Source organism: Lutjanus erythropterus, chromosome 20 (assembly GCF_056507025.1).
Source record: "Lutjanus erythropterus isolate fLutEry1 chromosome 20, fLutEry1.hap2, whole genome shotgun sequence".
Lineage (NCBI taxonomy): Eukaryota > Metazoa > Chordata > Actinopteri > Lutjaniformes > Lutjanidae > Lutjanus > Lutjanus erythropterus.
The window spans coordinates 24,456,226-24,478,380 of record NC_139336.1 but is presented as its reverse complement, the minus strand read 5'-3'; the positions used below and the strand labels follow the sequence as shown (position 1 = coordinate 24,478,380).

The following is a 22,155-nucleotide window of genomic DNA, read 5'->3' as shown; positions in this document are numbered from 1 at the left end:
GTAATAAGGAAAACCAAGACTTGTGACATGGATTGGAATCGGAACATTTAATCGCAGTTTTTGAGTATTTGCTCAACATTCATTCATAGAATCAAAGTTCATAGTTTTCACAAACTGGACGACAGATTGACAGTTTATAAGCTACAAGACAAATAGATAAAGTGTTGGGGGCTGACTGACTGTTGTCTCAGTTGTCATAGTTGTATAGAAATTCACATCATAACATGAAAAAAACATTAGTTAATCTCAAACTCATGATACACAGTTCTCATATTAAACCAGCACCCTTGGAATTGTGTGTGTGTGTGTGTGTGTGTGTGTGTGTCTGTGTGTGTGTGTGTGTGTGTGTGTGTGTGTCTGTGTGTGTGTGTGTGTGTGTGTGTGTGTGGACTATGGTCCATCTGCCTGACCCTCTCCTTCAGAACATACTCTGATTGGCTGTTTGACATTCTTAACAGCCTATTTACATCTGCTTCTGATAGGCTGTCACTCCCTGCCATGCCTTTCTTGCCTAGGGAGGCAAATTAAAGCGGTCCCGTTGTAAAACCAGGAACATGACTGAGTTTGTGACTGGATTAGGAGTCACAAACAGGCGGGGGTGGTGATATTTTTTCTAAGTCAGACTTGTTTACTGCACCAGATGTTGTCTTATCTGCGTGTCTGTAACACATTAGTGTGGTTGATGGAGGGAAGTCAAACATTCTGTCATCTGATAGCTGTCTTGTTAACTCCATTCCACTGAAGTCCTTATCTCTACATGTTTTCTATGCAGCCCAAACTTTTCTCCTGTTGTTCTCAACCACAAAGCATACCCTCTCTGTGTCTGCTACACACACACTCTCACAGAGTTGAAGATAGGGGAGTTTGGATGTATGCAACTCTGTTACAAGACGTTCTTTTACTGCTTTATGAAACAGAGACACTGGCTTTCTGACTGGCTATAAAATTCCTTTGGTGCACTCTGGCACTGAGAGCAGGAACAGCTTTCCTGTCATTCAGGATACACACTCACACAGTATTCCGGACATCATGCCTCTGGGATCTCTCTGTGGGAAACTTTGAGGGGGAGTGTTCAAAGGTGGAGCAGAAGTCTGAGCTTGCGGGACAGGACACAAGCAGTGAGCAGAAGTGGATATTAGATGGTTTCACAATGGAGTGGATCTGATCACGACACAATCCATGAGGACTTAAACTTGAGTAGATGTTAGAGTCTGCAGAAGGACTCTTAAGTGAAAGTTGTGATAAAAAGAGTCTGACTCCATGAGAACTTTGCCAGGAGCTTATCAGCACTGATACCAGGTTCAAGAGGACTTGTTTCCAGCACTGCTATCGGTGGACTTCAGAGTGGAAACTATCACCATGGCTGGGGTCACTAGGAAGGGATCTGGGAGACCCTCATATTACTACAGATTCTTGGGCAAGTCCCGACTGCAGCGTCAGCGAAGCCGGTCTCGCAGCCGCACCAGGCCGTCTGCCAGCAGGGGTAATAAATACTACTACCACTGCTAAAAAAGTTCACCATACTGCAGCTTTAGACTCATGCCTTGTAACTTCTACAACATTCAGTAGCTGTAGCGGATAAAACTCAGATGATACTGAGCTCATGTAGCTCATAAACAGGCTAATTTTGACATAGTCTGTTTCTGATTCTCACCAGTAAGTTTATATTTGTGGTGGTGACTGTGTTTAGTGTTTCTCTTTGCACATGTAGGCAACATCACTGTAAAGAATCAAACTGGAATTTAGTGGAATCAACTAATCTTTTCTCTTCAACTTAACATAAATAAACAAGTTTTATTGGTTCAAGTTAATTAAACTTAAAATTCCTAGTATTTCTTTTCAGAACACCTCAGAACTTATAAACATGAATTCTTCTAACTTGAAGCCTTCTGACTTGAAATGATGAGTTGAATGAATGTACTGTACAGAGTTCAATCAACTTGTTTATTTAAGTTTCTAAAGAAACATGATCAGCATATTAGCAAACTTCCCAGCATGCATTGTTTGGGAGTTAAAACTTTCCGGATGTCCTTCTTTTTAATTGTCTGAAGAAGACATATATGATGAAAACTGCTTTGTGTCTCTAATGCATTTTAAGATAAGTCATGTTTGTTGTTGAATTCAGCTCCTACCCCCTTAAATGTAATTAGTTCACTGGTAGCACTTTCACATTTTGTGTGAAATTAATAACTGGCTCTTCAAACTGAGAACATGTAAAAAGACATTTGTAAAGTTCATCAGTGTGACCTAACAGTTGTTGGACCAACTTAATATCTTAACCTTACTGAACATATTTTCTATATTAATATCATAGTATAGCTGAATTAATATCAAGGTTATTTGACAAGAAATCATTACAAATTTACCTCAACTTGTCTTTTCAATTTCAGTCAACATAAAAGTTCAAGGCAGCATGGACATGAACTTTTTTTTAAAGTTAAAACAAATAGTTTGTCCTTTGTTTTGTTCATTTGTCTTTTAAAGTTCAGTCAACTTATAATTTTAAGGCAGCACCAATACTAACTTTTTAAAGTTGAAACAGTTTATTTGTCTTTTGTTTTGTTTTTTGTCTTTTAAAATTTAAAGCATCCTGGATACTAAGCCTTATTTGTTTCAACTGTAAATTGGAACAAATATTTTATTCTTAGTGATTCGTGAGAGCAATATGAGGAGAAGCAGTTCTCCTTTCGAAACATTATTCTGTTTTATTGTTCATATGAGAACTACATTTCTATTTGCATTATTCTAGAACCTGTGACAGCACTTTCTACTCCTGTGTGTGCTCATGAGAGTGAGATGACAGATTGGCGTCACTATTCACAAGGTGATGCTACTCTCACATTGCAACTCCAACACTTGACAGCTCACAGCTCAGTGTCAACTTGCTGAGCTCCACCCTGTTTGGGCCTGTGAATGCTTTTATTCGAAGCAACCGAGAAACAGTTTAAGTCAGTTAGTTAGTTTTCTGCACCGCATAACTACGTCTCTGTCAGTTAAGTCGATGTCCTCGAGCACTCTGTTTCTTCACTTTGCTGCCTCTCAGTGTGCCTGTACTTACTGCTGCAGGCAGTGTTTGAACCGCAAGGTTATGGTGATAAGTCTGCCCCTAAGGCTGAGCTCAAGTTACTTGAATTGAGAGAAAAAGAAGTAGCTCTGAAATCTTCAGCCTATTGATTTTATTCCAAGTGAACTTGTGTAACTTGCCAACCAAGATATTAAGTGAAAGACGGTTGCGTATCTGTTGCTCTGTGGCTGTGAATATGATGCAAACTTTTTAGAGACAACTAGTTCAGACACGATAACATCAGGCTCACTTTCTCTTACTTTTCCCTGAAACTGACCCTTACTTTTAGTCTTTTAAAATAACTGGCATTATAAGTTGAGAGTAGTTCATCTTCTATGGTAAGAGGCAGACAAAGCCAGAGACGGAGAGAAACAAAGTGTGTAGGTGCCTGCTTTTGTATGTCTTCATTTTGCTTCTCTTGCTGATGAAAGAGGTGCTTTGAAGTTTCCCCTCTGTATCATTCAGTCCTCAGAAGAACACACACACGCACACTCTCACACATGCATTTAAGCTTATGTACAAAGACACACACACACACACTCTCTGCCTTGATCTTTGTGGTTAAGTGCAAGCTCCCCTCACAAAAAACCTTTTCACACTACACATTAACACAATGACACACAGACAGGGTGGAGGTTGAGGTTGTTCCCAGATGAAGCTGAAGACCACTAGTGGTCACCAGTGTAGTAATGAAATTGTTAAAAGAAGTTGTGGTTGTGTTTTGTATGACCCTAAACTGGTAATTGTGTGTCACTGTCATGCAATCTAGAGATTACATTGTGGGTCTATTGGCAGAACTTATTAAATGGTCATTTGACCTAATCTCGTGACTCTAGAGGAATTATTATCCTGTAATTAAATCAACAGGCAGAAAGTTATTCCAGAGTTGTACCCCTCATTTGTTTCACTGTCTTTAAGCAGCTTTAATCAGTATTTTTATAACTGTTTAGCAGTGGATCAAAAGATTACTTGTATCTTAAAAGAGGAGTTGCTCATAGTCATGAACTCTAAGAGAATTATAATGAAGTAGTCTTTCAAGCTTTTGTTTTGGTTTTACAGCCAATAACTTAATTGCTTTGGCTCACTCTCACCAAGTCTCGTTTCCAGCAGCAGGCAGCTGTCTTCACCCACTGTATGCTACCTGTGCAGCACCAAACAGTAGACAAAGTTCATCATGTCAAGTCAATTTTATTTATAACAATTATTAAAAACTTACTGCTAGTTAGTGACTAGTTAGTGAACACAATGGAGTGTTTGGCAGGTAAAGATATATTTTAAATTTTGTGGAGACCAAAACAGAGCTATAAGTAGAGACTTACATTCAGCATTCCAAATGAAAGTTTTTTATTGCTACAGATCTGCGGTCTCTGGTTAGAGATATATTTACTTTTTAACCACGTTTGCATTTGAATATGTATACGGGAGCGCGTAGTTTAAAGCAAGTATATCTTCGGCCTAAGTAGGGCACACGTTGGCAAACATGTTAGTGATAGCGTGTTATTGTAGTTTTCACAGATTGTTTCTGCTGCCCCTAAATGGCAATTTCAGGTATTTATTTGCATGTGAACTCTAAAAATAAAATTAGTAACAACATGGCTAATACATTTCTCACAGAGAAATAAGGATTCTGTAATCCCTGTCTCTGATCATGGCAACATAAGCGGCATTTTACCTACTGCAGCGGCCTGTGCAAATTATGTACAGTTGCATGACAAATGCATACTGCTGGGACATACTACTTCATCCTAACATTAAGCCTTGAACTTCAACCTCATCACTCATGTCAATGTCGTCCGTGATCACAGGCTCTGTCGTCTGTCAGCGAGTTGCTATCAGTGTCAGAATAGCCAGAACAGCATGGTAGTTTACATACTGCAGAATGCAACTAGATGCAGTAGGAAATGTTTGGCATTTTTGGCATAAAATCAGATAACTGTAGAAAGCAGATAGTAACCTGTTTACTGAAGTGCATTTAAATGAACTGAATGCTGCAAATCAGGCAGGATTGCTTTATGGCTTTGTAGTTCTCAAAGTACAATATGAAATCAAAACATGAGGTAGGCTAAAACATGAGACTCATGTATGGTAATATATGAGTGTAGCATGGCACTGAACTGAAAAAGGAAGGAATGGTTGAATCTTCCATATTGAACAGCCGAATCTGATTCGAGTCAGGTACACATACACACACTGCAGCGTGTGTGTATGTTTTCTCTAAATCAGTGAAATAAGGTTTGTGAGGAGAAAAATAAACTTTTCTCAGTAAACAGTTGCGCCTGCAGCTAGATGATGTGATGCTGCTGAAATGTGTTTCATTCGAGACGCCCGGCAGCAGCTCAGTATAAAGATGGTATTTTTGTTCACACCACAGCTATGAACAGCTACAGTATGTGTGTTTATCTCGAGGAAGTCACTGTGGCCCCTCTTGATGTACACGCTGTCACTGGGACACATCAGGTGGAAGTTACATGAACTTGTGTTATTGTTTTCTCAGTGAGTGTCTGTGTCTGTCAGTGCGTCATTATCAGCGAACGGAAAATTATATCAGTTCAGTTCACGCTCACATCACTCTGGATCTGTTTCCCCCTCTTTCGCAGGGGTTGGTGACATTTACATACAAAATTACTGCTTATCTTGCAGAGAGAACAGCACAAAGACGGGCAGAGAAAGAGAGAGCGGTATTGTCTGATCTGACTTGTTATGTTGGCATGTTTTGAAACTATGGTCGCAATCAAACTCTTTGTTCTGAATTGTCCCGTGAATGGAATAGCATCATTTTTCACAACAAAATTCATCATCTGTCTCTTTTTTAATCTCCACAGGCAGAGCTTTTGTGTAACACATAGCAGCCTGAAATTGTAAAGGAGTTTCCAAAGAAAAGTTGTCTTAGCTTAAACTTTTCTGTCTCCTCAGAGAGAGAAATTTTGGTAGAAAAATTAGGTCTCTGAAAAAGTTTTATCAGAGTTTCTGTCTCTCATTTCTTGCCTCATGTTTTGGAGATTTTGGATGAGATGAGTTGTTACTGCTTTCAGTCATACTGTTTTGTATGCTATTAGATAGTCTACTGTCAGGTGTGTGCAATGTTTGTGTTTTCCTCTCCCCTCAGTGAATCACCCTCTGGCTGCTCCCCTCGCCAAAGAACTTGCCGTTCGTCTTTTCTTTCCATTGATGTCACTCTATTCTTGCTGACCTGTATTTTTTACCTAAAATCTGGCAGCAACTCACATAAACACCAGCTGGCAACTGTGTTATAAATGTGAAATACACACACACACACACACACACACACACACATCCATAGATTACATTCATTCAATTTCTCCCATCTCATATTTCAATCTTAAACACTTTTTAACCTTTAATAATAACCACAGTATCTCTCACCTGAAGCACTACCCTCACCTAACAAAACTTACTTATTTTCTAGCAATTTATTCATAATAGAATAGATTGACATTTTGCAGAACAAGTTTATTCCCTTTCTTGTCTTGAGTTAGATGAGAAGATTGGCTGTAATAAGGTAATGAAATGTGTTGGATTACCTTATTACTGGCTAACAAAAAATTACTACTACTACTACTATTACTGTAGTAACATGACTGTTAATCATGGCGGCCTCCACAGAAGAGGATGGGTCATTCTAAGCTAACAAAAACACAACAGTTCTTATTTTCAGTTGATTATATACTAATGAAAACATATTTTGAGTATTATATCCCATTTCAGCCATATTCTGTCAGTAGATCCCCCTTCATCCTCCACACTGGACCTTTAAAAGTGCCATACTTTGCTGCTAAACATTTCATCCATGAATAAAACATCAAAATGAAAAGTTGGAGGATGAAGCGAGCAGCTGCAGCTGCAGCACAAGTCAGGTCAAGTCTAAGTCTTTGTACAGCTCAATATCAAGTATAATCTCTCAATGGGCTTCACAGATACACATCAACAATGGTTGCAGTCTGTTAAAACAAGGAAGAACTAAACAAAACAAAAAGAAGGAAAAATTACAGGAAAGGGAAGCAAAAACTGAAAGAAACTCTAGCAGAGGAAGTTTAGTGGTGATAGGAAGCAGAGAAAGACAATTAGAGAACAAATATTTCTAACAATGATACAAATAGGTATAATAGGTACAGCACAATCTGTCCAAAGGAAAATGAGCGCACGAGAGGTTTTCTTCAATTTTTCCTGCCCTTTAAATACATGTGCACTGACAGATGTATGCTCTGACTGCTGTGTGACTGTTCCAGTGAGAGCACCAAGCATACCAAAACACAGCACGCACTAACAGAAGCAAAGTAACAACTGCGTGAAATCATGAAATATCACAACAGTGAAGACAGAGTTACTGCCAGCAGCTTGCAAGAAAATGTTTGAACTACTCGATAACAACTCAATAATGCATTACCACTGACAGTTATTGCACGTAATCATATTCTCAATGGGTCATTACCAAGACACACTTTTGATCTGTGCTACTGCGTCACGCTTAGATTTTGTCAGGTTGTTTATGATGCAGCTAGATTTTCTTGTCTGAGTGTGTGTGCATGTGTGTGTGTGAGAGAGAGAGAGTGTGTGTATGTGTATGTGCTGATGGGAAGTGAAAGAGAGCTGATAGATGGGAAACACGGCCCAAACAACACAGACGATCATAATGACTCAGTTTCCGATGCCTAAGTCATATTTACACGTAAACACAGGAAGGCTGGAAACAAGTCCGTATTAATGATCCGCATTTTAAAGGGATAGTTTGGAATATTTAATGTAGAGTTGTATGAGGTGCTCATGGATAGTCAGTGTATTAGCTACAGTTATGCTCTGTGAGGCGCCTATGGAGTTTGGTTGGTTTGGATCAAGCAATATTTGACATATGTAAGGGTGGTTTCCTGTCAAAAAGTGCTGTCTGACTGCAAAGTAAAGTGGTGAAAGTATTCTAAATATAGTGTACCCTTAAATTAATATTGTTTGTATTTAGGTGGACATTTTTTATTGGATAAAATACCCTTTGTTACTGACCCTGTCTGCAACAGTTCATCGCTTAGCTTCTGTACCGATGCTACTTCAGCTGGGGGTGTGCTGACTGGCATCTACTGTAGTACCTCATACAACCTTACATCAAATAATCCAAACCATCTATTTAAGCTACTTTAAAATTGACACGATAGAGAGAAAAAGAGAAATTTCAATATTGCCAAGATTAGACCACATCTTCATGGCCAGCCGAATCACTTTTCCTGTTTCCTCTAAAACAGATTAGCCCTTTGATCTGTTTTTACAGTTTGTGCCTGAGCATCCTTGCTGAGATTAAGGTCATGTTTTAGTAAAATAAAGGCTCCACTAATCAACCTAGGCAACTTAATTCTTTGATCATTTTGCCTTAATTTTCAGCATACACAATCAGGCCAGGGGCCAGGAGAATATGTGAGATAAAAGTGGAGAAATTAACTAAGATATCAAGACTGCTTCCCATCTACTTTGTGTATTATAGGATGAGACGTGAAAATGTAATCAATTTGCCTCTGAGATCATGTAATAGGAAGCAGAGACACAAGACAGAGGGCAGAGGCAGTTAATATAGCAATGAAGCAGTGAAGTGAAACCAGAACTCTCCACATCATCTCAGTGTTTAACCCTGGATTACTTTCTGATCTTCCGTCTCATCCCTGGAGTCTGTCCTTGTCTACCCTCTTTTTCCCTCAGCCTGGTGAATCATGGAGATGGGCCAGATGACGCAGTGCTTCTCAGCACCCAAAAGAGTCCAATAACAGAGGGACAGGTGCAGGCTAATCCCCCCCCTTAATCCATAGATATCAACACAGATTACAAGACAGACCCAGGGAATGGTTTTGGAGAAATATAGCTGGAGGAGTATAGACGATAATTTCCATCATTCATTGTGAAAACAGCCTGTCAACATTCAGCAGACAGTGCAGTATATGCAAGTGAGCAGTTATTTTCACATGCACTTCTGTGAGACCACACACACAGTCAAGTTTAAAAAATGGATATATGCTTTTGGCTTTTTTAACCATTCACAATATTCACATGATTATATTCCAAGTCATTTCTTCATTTAATTTCTGTCTTTTTGATAACAGCACCTGAATGTGGTGAATTGACCCTTCCTAAGTCCCGTCCCTTTCGGAACCTCAGCCATCTTTCTCCTTTCTTCTTTCCTGTACTTAGATATGCTAAGTGCTAGACATGTCTATATGAAAAAGAAACCCAGATTTTGAAGATGGTTAAGAGATGTTGCTGGGTGACCTGTAAAAGTGAAATTTAGTCACATTTTAGAGTGCTAATGTTAGCAAAACATCAAAATAAAACATAGTTAAAAACTAGTTAACTACATAGCTAATCTACAGCACTTGTTAGCTTGCTAGTTACATTTGATAGCTAATGTTAGCGAAATACTAGCCATCTAGCCAGCTGTCTGTGTCAGCTGTCAGCTAGCTAGTTAGCTAGCATTTTGGTAACATTATCAATTAGATGTTTTGTATTAATGTTTATATCAGATGTTTGGCTAACATTAGCTAACTCAGGATGTGCCTACATGTCAGATTTACAGGTTTATGAGCTGAGCACATAAGTACAGGAAACAGTGAAGGAGAAAATTGATAGGTTTGATAGATTTGTTGGACCACAGAGCAAAAAGGAGCAGGACATAGCAAACTAACCTAATTGTTACCCTTGTCCTTCACAGAGTTTTACAAAAAATATTTGAAAGCTGTCCAGCTCATATTTCGTTTGGAATTCAAGAGTCCAGATTTAATATAACAGAAAATATGTAATAAACGTGAGGAATGAGAACAAATAATGCAAAGCAGATTTGAAGAATGCATGCATCTATAGCCCTTGACCAACCAATCCATAACATCAGATTTCAAAAATCATGCATGGATGATACGCTTGTCATTCCAGGTTTGCCTCAAAGCTGTTGTATGTCATTTGGTAACTGATACGATCCTGCAGAGTGTTTGCCTCCTATCTGCATGTCTGCTAGTGGATTTTATTGAAGTTGGTGGGATCTCAGTCAGCAGTCGCAGGAATGTTGCTGCTGTGTCGCCCTCTGCACAAACACAAACTTCCTCCTTCTGCACCCCAGTCTTCTCCTCCTCCTCCTCTCTCCTCTGCCTTCCCATAACACACTGCAGACAAAGGCATGCATGTGCCAAACTAAACACAAAGCAGAGCCCCTCTCCCTGGTTATCGCTTCAACATGGTCGAATATAGAATTCTTGTGTTTGTGGGGAAAAAATCCAGTATAAGTGGGGAATAGTGCTGCTTGATGCTCCTAATAAGTTATCTGTACTTTGTCACAGTTCACTAGGTGACTGTGTTTCAAAAACTTTGATACTTCTATGAACAGACTGATACACTTCAATACAAGCCAGTACTGAAAAACATCTTGTCACTTGATACTAAATGACCACCAATGTATTTGTTTGGAAGCATCTGTACTTTCAATTCTATTATTATTGGATCTTGTATCATTTTAAACACATAGTATTGAATTATTGATAATTTTGACAACTTTAATCTGTGTATTTTGTTCACCTACAAAAGACAAACCTAAAGAAAATCAGTAGTTTAGTCAGTTTAAGTGTGAACTATATTTAAGATATTTTCAGCACCTTTAATTTACCACCTTCGATTTAACCTTGCTGTCAGACAGCCTTTTCCAACAGCAAAACTGCTGTTTTACAAGTCAAATATTGCAAAGTAAAGCAATGAAAATATTATAAATACAGCATACACTTTAAGCTGACATTTTTTTTGAGTGTCCCTTTTTTAAGTGGCTTAAGTTCGATCCTGGTACGTGGTATCTTGGTATCTTTTCTTCTTCAAACTGGAACCGCCATCTGCTGTACCTAATACAGTGAATAATGAGTACCTCATCCAGCCCCACTTCAAATAACTCAATCTTTCCTTTTAATAGTAAATTCTGGTATAACTTCAGGCTGCTGTGATTTTTTTTTATCATCAGCCCACAGTTGACTTTAGCCAGGGGCTCAACGTTAGCCGAAAGTTAAGTGACTGTTGACTGTATCTGCTGTAGAGGTTGTTGTGGGTTGAAATGATTCTCTCACTCCCTCGTGTCCACAGAGTTGCTCCAAGGAGACGGAGCAGCACCTCTTTATCACCCCATCATCTCCGTGCTGAGCAAATACCGCATCTCAGGGGGTCAAAAGTCCAGCACTGTCCTCACAGTTCAGCGTTAACACATTATGGTCTCTGTGTACCCTCACTCCCCTCCCCCTTAGTCTCTCTCGTACACCAACACGTTTTTAGACTAGACTATAAAGCTTGACGATTCAAACCTGTGCCTGTAATACAGTATGTGCCTGGGTGGGCCTCACTGTGACCTCCATTACATGGTTCACTGTCCAGCTGGGAGTCAGATATACCTCTAATGAGACTTTGCCTCCTGGCAAAATAAATAAAAAACTCCTCTTTCAGGCAGATTGCTCTTTGATTGACATTAACTCACAGTTTATATTCCAGAGACAGATGGAGCTTTTTTTTTTTTTTTGCAGTGCTATCAGCCAGTTGAGACAAGTTCTGGTTGTCTCGTATTTTGAGTGGAAAAACAGAAAAGAGATGTTTTTGTGAAGGAGGGAGGATGAGAGGCAGGGTGGACCAAGAGAAGATAGTCCTCCAGGTAGAAAGAACACAGTAAACACAGCTTGACAGCCTGTGATTTTTGCTGCACATTTCACTGGCCCACGGAGGATGTATGTGTGTACGTGCATATGTGTGTGTGTGTGTGAATGTGTTTGAATTCTTCTCTGTTTTTCCCTCCTGTCATAACACAAGAAAGCTGCATTCTCTTTGGAGGGTATTTTTCAGCCCTGAGGGTGTAGACTTGAAATGCAGACACGTGCTGCTGCTGATAACAGGATCCTGTACTCTAACTTTAATGTTCATTAGCTCGGGGAGCACAGTTTGGATTATTTTTCCTTATCCAAATATACACTCTAAAGCTGCTATAAGAAATATTTTGATATTAAGAATAGATTAAATGACTATGTGTATTGAAAACTGTGATTATTTTCACTTAACTCGGCAGTGACCTTTTGTTCAACAAGCCAGTTCTAGGAATTGGTATTGCGGTCAAACGGAGCATATTTTGACGGATTGATATCAATTCATCTTAATTCAGTCAGCAGTTTCTTACTTTCAGCCAGCACCGACTCCATCTCTTTCAGAAGGTAAAATAAACATCGCTGTTGGCGGGTCATATCACCTGTCGCTAATTGCTGGTAATTCAGTGAGAAACTGGATGATGGGCCAAGGCAAGGCAAGTTAATTTGTATAGCACATTTCACCAACAAGGCAATTCAAAGTGCTTTACGTCAAACATGGCTAAAAGGCATCAAGACAAAATGTTAAAGGGATATAAGGCAATATAAAAAGACATTTCAGTACACTTGGATACAATTAAGAGATTAAAAGGTTAAACTTGTCTTGCTGCTTAAAGATAATTTGTTAGAGAAGAAACTCCGCTGTAAAGCTGCTCGTGGGTAGAGGGTCTCTGTAGTTCAACAAATCATCAGAGTGATACATCTCTTCAGTTCATCATGTCATGCCAAGTTCAGGAGTTACATTCTGTACTGTTTTTGAATCAGGACCTGCAGCATTTGGATAAAGTAGCTCATGAAACCAATATGCCAGTTTTTAGTAAGATACAGCTGATATTTCAGTCTAAGTATCACAGTGGATAACATTAAAGTACTTGGTTATTCTGAGTAACTACATTCTATAGTTGCAGTTAAAGACACCCTGTGGAGGTTTTGACCATTCATAGTGATATGGAGCAGTATTTTGAAGAGTAGATCCCTGTTTTGTTTGTATTTTGCTCACATGGAAGCACAGTTTACATATTCCTGCTCCTGTTTCATGGTATTCCACTGACTGACGGTGAGTGGTGGAGCATAGCAAGGAATGTAGCTTCACATCCAGAAATGAAGGGAAGAAGACTGCTGCCAACTAGCAAACATGGACTTGCATCCAACATGTTTCAGCATCAAGATTACACACAATGGGTTTTGTTGACAGTGTAAAAATATAACTCTGTATTCTCGTTCATTTTGTTCAAGAAAAATCCACTGAGTATCTTTTACTAGCAGACAAGCTAAAGGACCAACCATAGAAATAAAATGTATTTGTGCCTGTTTTAATTAGCTTTGAAATAGTATGCAACCAGATTACATGCAGGATTCACTACATAGACACAGCTGCAACAATGTACACGTAAATGTAATTGTACACATAATAGATGACTGCTTTTGGTCGTTTATTAAAAAAGAAACAGAAAAGACAAAGAACTACACGTCAGCAGAGTGATTAGTAGTGTAACACCAGCAGTACAATGTGCTGTAGATACTGAATGTTCTTTTCAAGTTGCTATCATTTGTAGGCAGATTAAAAACCCCATGCAACAACAACTTGCTTACAAAACCTTTGTGAATTTCCTCTTTCATCACAGAGCCACTTAGCACAGCCAGCTCCTCGAGCGATAAAAGATCATAAAGCACATCACTCCAGGCAGAAGAACAATGTGTGTTTAGAAAGTCAGCCATTATTATTCTTATATCAGTACAGCACTTTGGCGCAGCCACACCAAAAGTAAGTCGTTATGCAAAATGTTCATCATGTTCGTTCCTGTTTTTCCCCCTTAAATGATTAACTAGCTGTCAGTTGCCAACAGTCTTTGTGACACATTACCGCCTGCCTGCCCAGCGTGCTATCTCCGTGCGCACCTCACATATGAATCAGTCATACTATATTCATCCTGTTTGTCTCGCTGTAATAGCAACTCAGAAAACATTTGAGAATATTGAGCATCACTGTTAGGTTTCAGATGTAGGAGAGGCTTTTCCTTCCCCACCTTCATCTGCAGTCATTTTGCAAGCTGGGATATCCTGTGTTGGTGAGGTCTGAGAGGAAGGGAAGGTTAGCTGGCAATGGTCTCTGGATGGAGCACGCCTGGCTGGGAAATACTAAGGAAATATGCAATGTGACCTATATGACTGAATGTTAAAGGGAAAAGTCTACACTTTTCATGGGGCTGTCCAGTCAGTGTTGATGGTAAATGTAGTCACTGAAGCTATAAATTCCCCATATTGAACTGAGAAAAACTGAGTCCTGCTGCTCATGGAGCCATGCTGGCAGTGCCTACATGTACCAGGATGCATTGTGTGTGAGTTTCTGATGCCCTATCCTATAGCTACTATGACCTTGTCGGCCAAATCGGTGTCAGGTGACAAATATACTCATTTAGCACACCCCCTGGCTACCCAGTGGTGGAGACAAGAAATCCATGGTGAAATATTCAACATTATTCCTGTGATATCACTTGATGCGAGAAGATTTTGCAGTATTAGAGCTCTTTGGTCAGTATAGCACACATACCAAAGTCTCCCTTTAAAGGGAGAAAAAACATAAGGAAGAAAGGAAGATTGCAAATAAGTTGAACATGAGGTCGAAAGATAGAGTGATAGGTAGATCGATGGATTGTTGGATGTACAAAGATCAAAATGTGAAAATGAGTATTTGTGGTGTTACAACTAGTTAAGAACTTGAAATTTTTTCTCCACCTGTTGCCTGGCAACCTCAAGGTTTTTTACACTTAGATTTTTGTATGGAATAAATTAACAAGATGTAGCACCTCAATTAACACTTAATTAGCACTTTAAGTGGTGCTAGTAGGTATATTTACTTTACTAAGCTATGCTAACTGCCTACTGTTTCTTACAGACACGAGAGGGGTGTCATTCAAAAACTATTTGTTTAAATTGTTCCTTTGAATTCAGAGGTCTATTTCTAAACTCATTATATATGTTAAAAAAATGTTACTGAAAAAATGTGAAAAGACGTAACTATGGAGTACTGAATGGTGGAGTGCATTAACAGTTAACATTAGCAGAGCAAGTGAGTAGAAGACTGTTTTTCAATTGTCTTTTGAACTTGGATTTTTGTATGGGTGAATTTGATAGGATGTAGGATGTTAATTAGGTACCTTAATTAGCACCTTAAGCGGTGCTGTAAGGTATATTTTTCACTTTTGACAAAGTGAGGCTAGCTGTTTCCTGCTACTTCCAATTTTAATGCTCAGCTATGCTAACCACCTACTGTCTCTAGTTTCATACTTGGTCTACAGACATGAGTGGTACCAATTATCTCGCTTAACTCTTGACAAGGAAGTGAATATTATATTATTAATTAATATTAATATTATATGTGTTTTGTTTAAAGGTAAAACATACAACATTTTCTGAAAAAAAGCAAAAAACAAAACAATGTATAAACTCATCTAAACATGACCCATGAGAAGTATGTAGGACTGTCACCTTTTTTTCGAGTTTCGAACATCCGTTCATGTTCGAGCTGTAATTATCTGTTTGGTGGGTTCGAATTTATCCGAACGAATTACAGGTCATTTTAAATTCGTTTGACCTTGATTTTTTGAAAAAGTGACAGCCCTAGAAGTATGTGGTAGTGATTGTACCTGAAGAGACCATGGCCTCTGTCTGTATTTCCTTATTTTTCCCCTTATTTTGCTCCGGATGCTTTACCATCCCTAAACGTTGTTATTTTACATCCTGGTGTCTTTCCGGTGCGTTTACATTTCAAACAAATTTTAGTGATTCTACCTTTAATGTTTACAAAGTGATACCTTTACCACTGGACTAGAATGCCGCTATCTCTGTCTTAGGGACACAAGGACATACATACACTTACATACACACATGAAATACAGGTGACTACCATCTAGTATGTGCAGCTTTCGGCCCCCTGAGGGCTCTCACTGGCACTTTCAGGGTCCCATTAACCAACAGTGAGGAGGCCTGGAGGTGGTGGAATCAAGACAGACAGATGACTCCATTTGTGGGTAGATGGTGATGGAGGAGGGAGAGGTAGTGGTATGAGCTTTGGGGGTATGTGAAGAGATGGAGAATAAAAGGAAGAAAGGTACAATTTGATTTGATGTAGGAGATGAAGATGTGATAATACACTAAGAAATTTCAGAGATAGAGATATGAAGAGAACATAAATCTGAGTGCACACAGAGGGAAGAAAGTGGACTGTTAAAGTAATATGATGCTGTATATGATCATGACAAGGAACAGAAAATTGACCATAAGGAAAAGAAAAGAATGACTTTCAGGACATTGATTGCAAAGAACGTCTGTATAATAAATAGATGCCCTCATGGCCTCCAGACTCGGTAGTTCAAAGATATCTCACCTTTTGACACAACAGCTGTTGTCTGTGGGCCCTCTGACCCTTTGATTGACCGTACAAATAGAACCTTGCACGCTAGATGCTCCCAGACACAATCAATCACTTTTAGATACCAAAATATCTTAAAGGGATAGTTAGGACTATTTGAAGTGGGGCTGTATGAAGTACTTATTGTACAGTGTATTAGCCAGAGTAGATGACAGTCTGCACACCCCAAGCATATAATGAGTACCAGCACAGAAAGTAAGCAATGTTCTGCTGTGGTCAGTGTTAACAGCAAAAGCTATTTTAGCCACTTAAAAAACAGGTCTTACTAAAAAAAAAATCAGTATAATTTTTAGATTACAGTATATTTAGATTATTTTTCAGACAGCATTTTCTCATAGGAAACCATCCTTATAGTAAAAGCCAAGTATTACTCTCTCCAAACTAACCAAACTCCATAGGTGAAAACCGTACTTCTACCTCGCATAAAATGGGAGTTGCTGGTCTATTGTTTCTTCGATCCACTAGTTTGTCAACACTATTATGTGACCTTGCTTGGAGCAAACAACAGACTAACAGATTAAAGCAACAGTAGACCAGCAACCAAATGTAAAAATGCAGTTTGGCTGGTTTGGAGAGATGGACTTTCTGACCCATGCTGGTTCCCATCTTTGCCTCTCTGAACTGGGGTGTGTCTATTGACATCTACTGTAGGTAATACATTGATTATGAATAACTACATCATACAACCCTTCTCAAAATAATCCTAACTATTCCTTTAATCAACCACTTTAAACACACAGGACGTGTTAACAACCTGAAACCAGCTACCACATGTATACAAACAGCTCTTTGATCATTTACTTCAGTTTGGAATTTGTGTTTTAATTGAAGTTTTATTGAGCACAAATGTCTGTTTACTGTTTGCCGTTGGTTAGGGGGGTTAGAGTCAGTCACGGCAGTGGGTTATGGCAAAAGAGGATTTTCCATGCATTTGTAGAGATACATTACATGCAGATGGTGAAAACATGTGGAGGCACACACTGCAGTTTCATACAGCAATTAGTTCACAACTAAATGGTGTGTGTGTGTGTGTGTGTGTTTGTGTGTGCGAGCGTTCCCCTGAGCACTCGCAGCAGCCAGCTGTGTTCAAGTGGGGAGATTTCCGTTAAGAAATTAAGAGGACTGGAGGGGTGAATCCAGTGAAGTTGAGCACAGAAATAATTTAAGAGAAACAGAAATTCACACCACTGATTTAATTCAGTCAATGGTCATGATTACCTTATCAGCCCTGTTTGTCCATGAATGACTTTTAGATTTAAAAGGATTAAATACCCTTGTTGTCATGGCAACAGGTATTTAAATGCCAGCATATTTGTTGTTGAAGTGAGACAGGCAAGTTTTTTCTTGTTTGTTTTTGAAACATTGTCTTATTATACCAGTTTTCATTAAATGTTGCACCATGATAATGGATTGAGCAGGTTTATGTGGCCACTTCCCCACGCATTCATATTCTGACATCATTTAGAGTCATAATGCATTTTTAGTATTTCTAGACGGCAATTATAATATTGTATCCAGAGCTGCCACTCAATGAGACAACTGAAGTGACACAGACAAAGTGCCGGATGTTGGAAAAACTCCACTAGACACTCTTAGAGTGTTGCCAAGTCCAGACAAACATTATTGTGAGACACTAATGAGCCCATTCATTTTATGCATGGAACAAACATCAGCATATGACAAGAGCAGCTCTGCCAACCTGCTACAAATGGAGAAACTGTCAGTAATACATTGTACGTATATGTGGTCATGGCTTAATGTTGAAGAATTGACTTGAAACTTGAAAATACCATAATGTGAGCTTTTAAGGTACAGTGTAGATATGGAGATATGGCCAGAATTTTACTTTAAAGAGTTGGGTCTCCAGTGTTCGTCCTGGTCTGGCCATGTTTACTGAGAGGCTTTCTGCTGAGCTTGTTTGTTGCCAGCAGTGTAAACACAAACGCTCCCCCACTACTCTGAGCTGCAGGTCCGGCCAGACTTGAGTCAGCTAAGGATTTTTCTGGGGTCTAGGACAGTTTTACAAATATAAAACCTTCAGTAGAAAAGAGTCATAATTGACCTTGCATTGAAATAATTCAACACATTCAGAGACCTGAAATTGTTGCATTTTGTCTTGACTTGAAATTTGCTTCAGATATGGACCACCTTTCATCACTCACCTCCTGCGTCTTGAGTCCTTCCATGTACTGATACAGGGATGTTAAATGGAGCTAATGCAAATATCTTCTCTCTATCTCCAAAAATATCTCACCTCTGAAGACAAAAACCAAGATAGTCTTAAACCTTCTCTGTGACACAGAGACTAAGGCAGTTTAAAATCAAATCCTCCTGACCTGCACAGAGCAAAGGACCACTGCTCAGAGGATCCAGATGGTTCCGGTTTTCAATTATAGAGATTTGATTTAGCAACAGAGGACGTCTGCTCTGTGTCAGAGCCTGTTGTTGTTTGTCTGCTGTTTGTTGTTGCGGACTGTGTTTATGTTAATGTTAGGCTGAGAATTATGTGGGTTGGGCTGTGAGACAGTGCTCTGCACAGCGGGAAGTGCTATTCCCCCATTCGTTCCTCAATTATAGTGTGCACTAATTCAGTCAACCGGCCTGTTAAACAGCAGACAGCTAATTTAGCACAGCTCAGCTTGACAAGCTAATAGAAAGCATATCGCTGACAAACACAGCAAACTCCAAGTGTGTGTACTTGGTGTGTGTGGCTTATTAGAGATGCTCCATATGCAAATTTCATATTAGGCACAAATAGTTTTGGCACAAAATTTGGTCCAACAAATTTTGGAAAATCATTGCTGTGTTTAATTACTACAGTCCTCATTTAGTTGAGGCTAGCATTTATCCCAAAATATGCAAATTCATGCCTTTGTCCTTTGTTTAGTTGCAAACTCTAGAGTGAAAAGTTAAAACGGAAATTGATACAAAAAATCAGTAGTTGGTGGTGTCAGTTTCTGTTCTGTAGTGTCATTTAATGTCCAAAATCACATCACATTTTACTGTAAGAGATTAGTCTTAAATTAACAGGGTGGAACCATCCTGATCATGTGCACCATTTCTTCAACTGTTCCAAGAAAATGCTTTTTACAAGCAACATATTGTGGAATTCTAAAAATTGCAGTTATCAGGTTAAAGAATATTTTATCTTAAAAAAAAAGTAACAATAATAAAGTTGCCCCTGTTTAACATTAAAAGCAATATAACATAAAAGCTAATGTCTTAAATTACACATTTAACGACAAACAATCAAACATAAACTGTTGTTTTCATGTATAGTTGACAGGGGTCATCTTGTCATATCATTAAACATAAATATAACAGAAAAGCTTTTCCTTTCATTTACAAATGTGGCCCTGTTACAGGGTATAAGTATAATATTATAACATTAAATAAAAGTGTTTCTAACAATGTTCAAACCTTAAGAAATCCATAATTTGTTCAAGGTAATGGTGCATTTCCTGCTGGTTAGTAGCTATGACTTTCAGGAAAACATGCAATACGTTGGATACGTAAGAGAGTGAGGAGGAAGTCGGCAAACACGTCCAAATGTGACGTTAATAAATCTTTAAAAATTGAGGAGAGAAAGAGGAGATAGACTTAGCCATCCTAATGTCTTCTGACAGGCTGTTCCAGAGTCAGGGGGCCCTGATGGCAAATGTTCTGTCACCTTTGTTTTTAAGTAGTTTAGATTTGGGAACCACTAGGAGAGAAGCATTTGAAGACCTAAGGGCTTGTGGGAGCACATGGTGGATTTAAAGGTCAGAAATGCATCTTAGGACCGAACTGCACTGGGCTGTAAACGTCATGAATAAAATCTTCAAATCAACTCTAAAACAACAAGAAAACAACAAGATGAGAGTAATGTGCTATCCTGTTAAAATCCTGGCTGCTGCATTTTAGATGAGTTGTAGCGAGAAGAGAATATTTTTGCTGCAGACAGAGAAAAGAGAATTGCAGTAATATAGTTGTGACAAAATAAAAGCATGAATGACTGTTTCAAGGTTTTTGGTGAGCATGAATAGCTAAATTTTTTAGAAAGTTTTTCGGAGTTGTCAAAGTGTAGTACAGATTTGATGTGGCTCTTTAAATTAAGGTTGCTGTCAAATAAAAGACCAAGGTGTCTACAGTGTGGTAGTATGATAGTATACTGTATAGCCTAACACTAGAATAATATTCATTCAAGTTTGGCAATACAGCAGTTTAAATAACGCACAATGAGCATTTATAATTTATTGAAGGTTTTGTGAATGCAACAGTGTTTTTCCATCAGAGTTTTGTCGAGAGCTGGAGGCAGCATGAAATTTGATGGAGGTGGCAACCTCTTATTTCCCTATGCCTGAAAAATGCTGATTAAGAAAACAGGAGATACGAGTAACTATTATATCAAAAACTAGAATTGCTGCCATGTGGTTGTACGGCTCCAAAAAACAGTCAAGTTGCTGTTAGCATCCATGTCTGTCTAGACTCATATGATATATGTAGTAAGGACTTTGAAAGTATGAAGTGTTTTTTTTTTTTTTTTTGCCAGATGGAAGTTATCACTAGATTGACATGTATGATTCCAGTCAGAAACATGCCGTCTTGACTTAGAGACTGTTTTTTAAAGAGGAGCACAGAGAACTGATAGAGAGCTGCACATTATGATGTCACAGTGAAGTTGACCTTTGACCTTTTTGGGTATAAAACATCATCACTTCACATCATTTTATCCTATTAGATGTTTGTGTGAAATGTTGTCATTGACACTTAGCACATTAATTCTTGAGTTGTGCCCAAAAAACAATTTTGTGAGTCTAAGTGGATGTTTGTAACAAAGTTGAGGAAATTCCCTTCAGGTGTTCTTGAGGTGTTGTGTTCACAAAAATGGAATGAATATGAAGTTACAGACATTTGACCACCAACTTCTAATCACTTCCTCCTTGAGTCCACATGAACATTTCTACCAAATTTTTAGAAATTCCCTCAGGTTATCCAGAGACAGCACAACCATAAGAATGGAATGGACATGAGGTCATATTGACCTTTGACCTTTGATCACCAAAATAAAATGTTTGTGCCAGATGTAACAAAATTTACTCAGCTTCTCTACTTCTCTCATTCACAAGAATAGGACAGGCATGAGATCACGGTGACCTTGACCTTTGATCTCTGACATATGACATATGAAAACATAATGCCTCAGCCGGCTGTTGCCAACACAGAGGCATAAAAACACCAAAATTTGGTATGCTGAGGTGATGAAGAATTATGACCATTTATGGTAACCAAGGTTTGGTAACTTTAAGAGTCTAGAAATTTTACCAAATCTGAAGATGATTAGATCAGCAGTCAGCAGGGAATTCCCAATAAAATGGTGATTGCTCCTAATACATACTTACTGTATATAGTACAGTGTAGTGTGTATGTGATAGAGAGAGAAGAGGAGGAGGATTTGCTTCATAATGCAGTTTCATCCTCATTACAGTCACACTGCCACGCATACTTAACACTAATTTCATTAGATTCCAGTATTGCATACAGTCAAAGAGCTCGTTTAAATAATCTAGCACAGTGTCAGTGACGCAATGGCTGCATGTGTTTCAGAAGATTAGATCAGTGTATCTGACCTAGTTATAGACATTTTCTGTTTCATGTTAGTGTCATCAGAACAGGACAGGGTGGTCTAAATAAGTTCATCAACTGGCTAACACATGGAATTTGTTCTGTACCTAAGAGCTAGTAATTAGCAGTGGTGGCTAGCTGAAAGCTGCGGAGGCATGCATGCTCAACATCACTCACATTCCTCTCGGACATGT

General features: G+C 38.8%; 1 protein-coding gene across 9 annotated transcripts in view; it reads left to right on the top strand.

Annotated features, from left to right (window-relative positions):
- Positions 1-22,155, top strand: part of dab2ipb (DAB2 interacting protein b) — a 215,355-nt gene that overhangs the window by 66,437 nt on the left and 126,763 nt on the right. For 2 of the 9 annotated variants that reach the window (XM_084745332.1, XM_084745331.1), the window contains exon 1: positions 833-1,483. The exons of the other annotated variants lie outside the window; for them this stretch is intronic. In XM_084745332.1, the coding sequence (XP_084601458.1) occupies positions 1,360-1,483 (124 nt within the window). In that variant the 5' untranslated portion in view covers positions 833-1,359. Of the gene's footprint in view, positions 1-832; positions 1,484-22,155 lie in introns of those variants that run through there. 9 annotated transcript variants of the gene reach the window in all.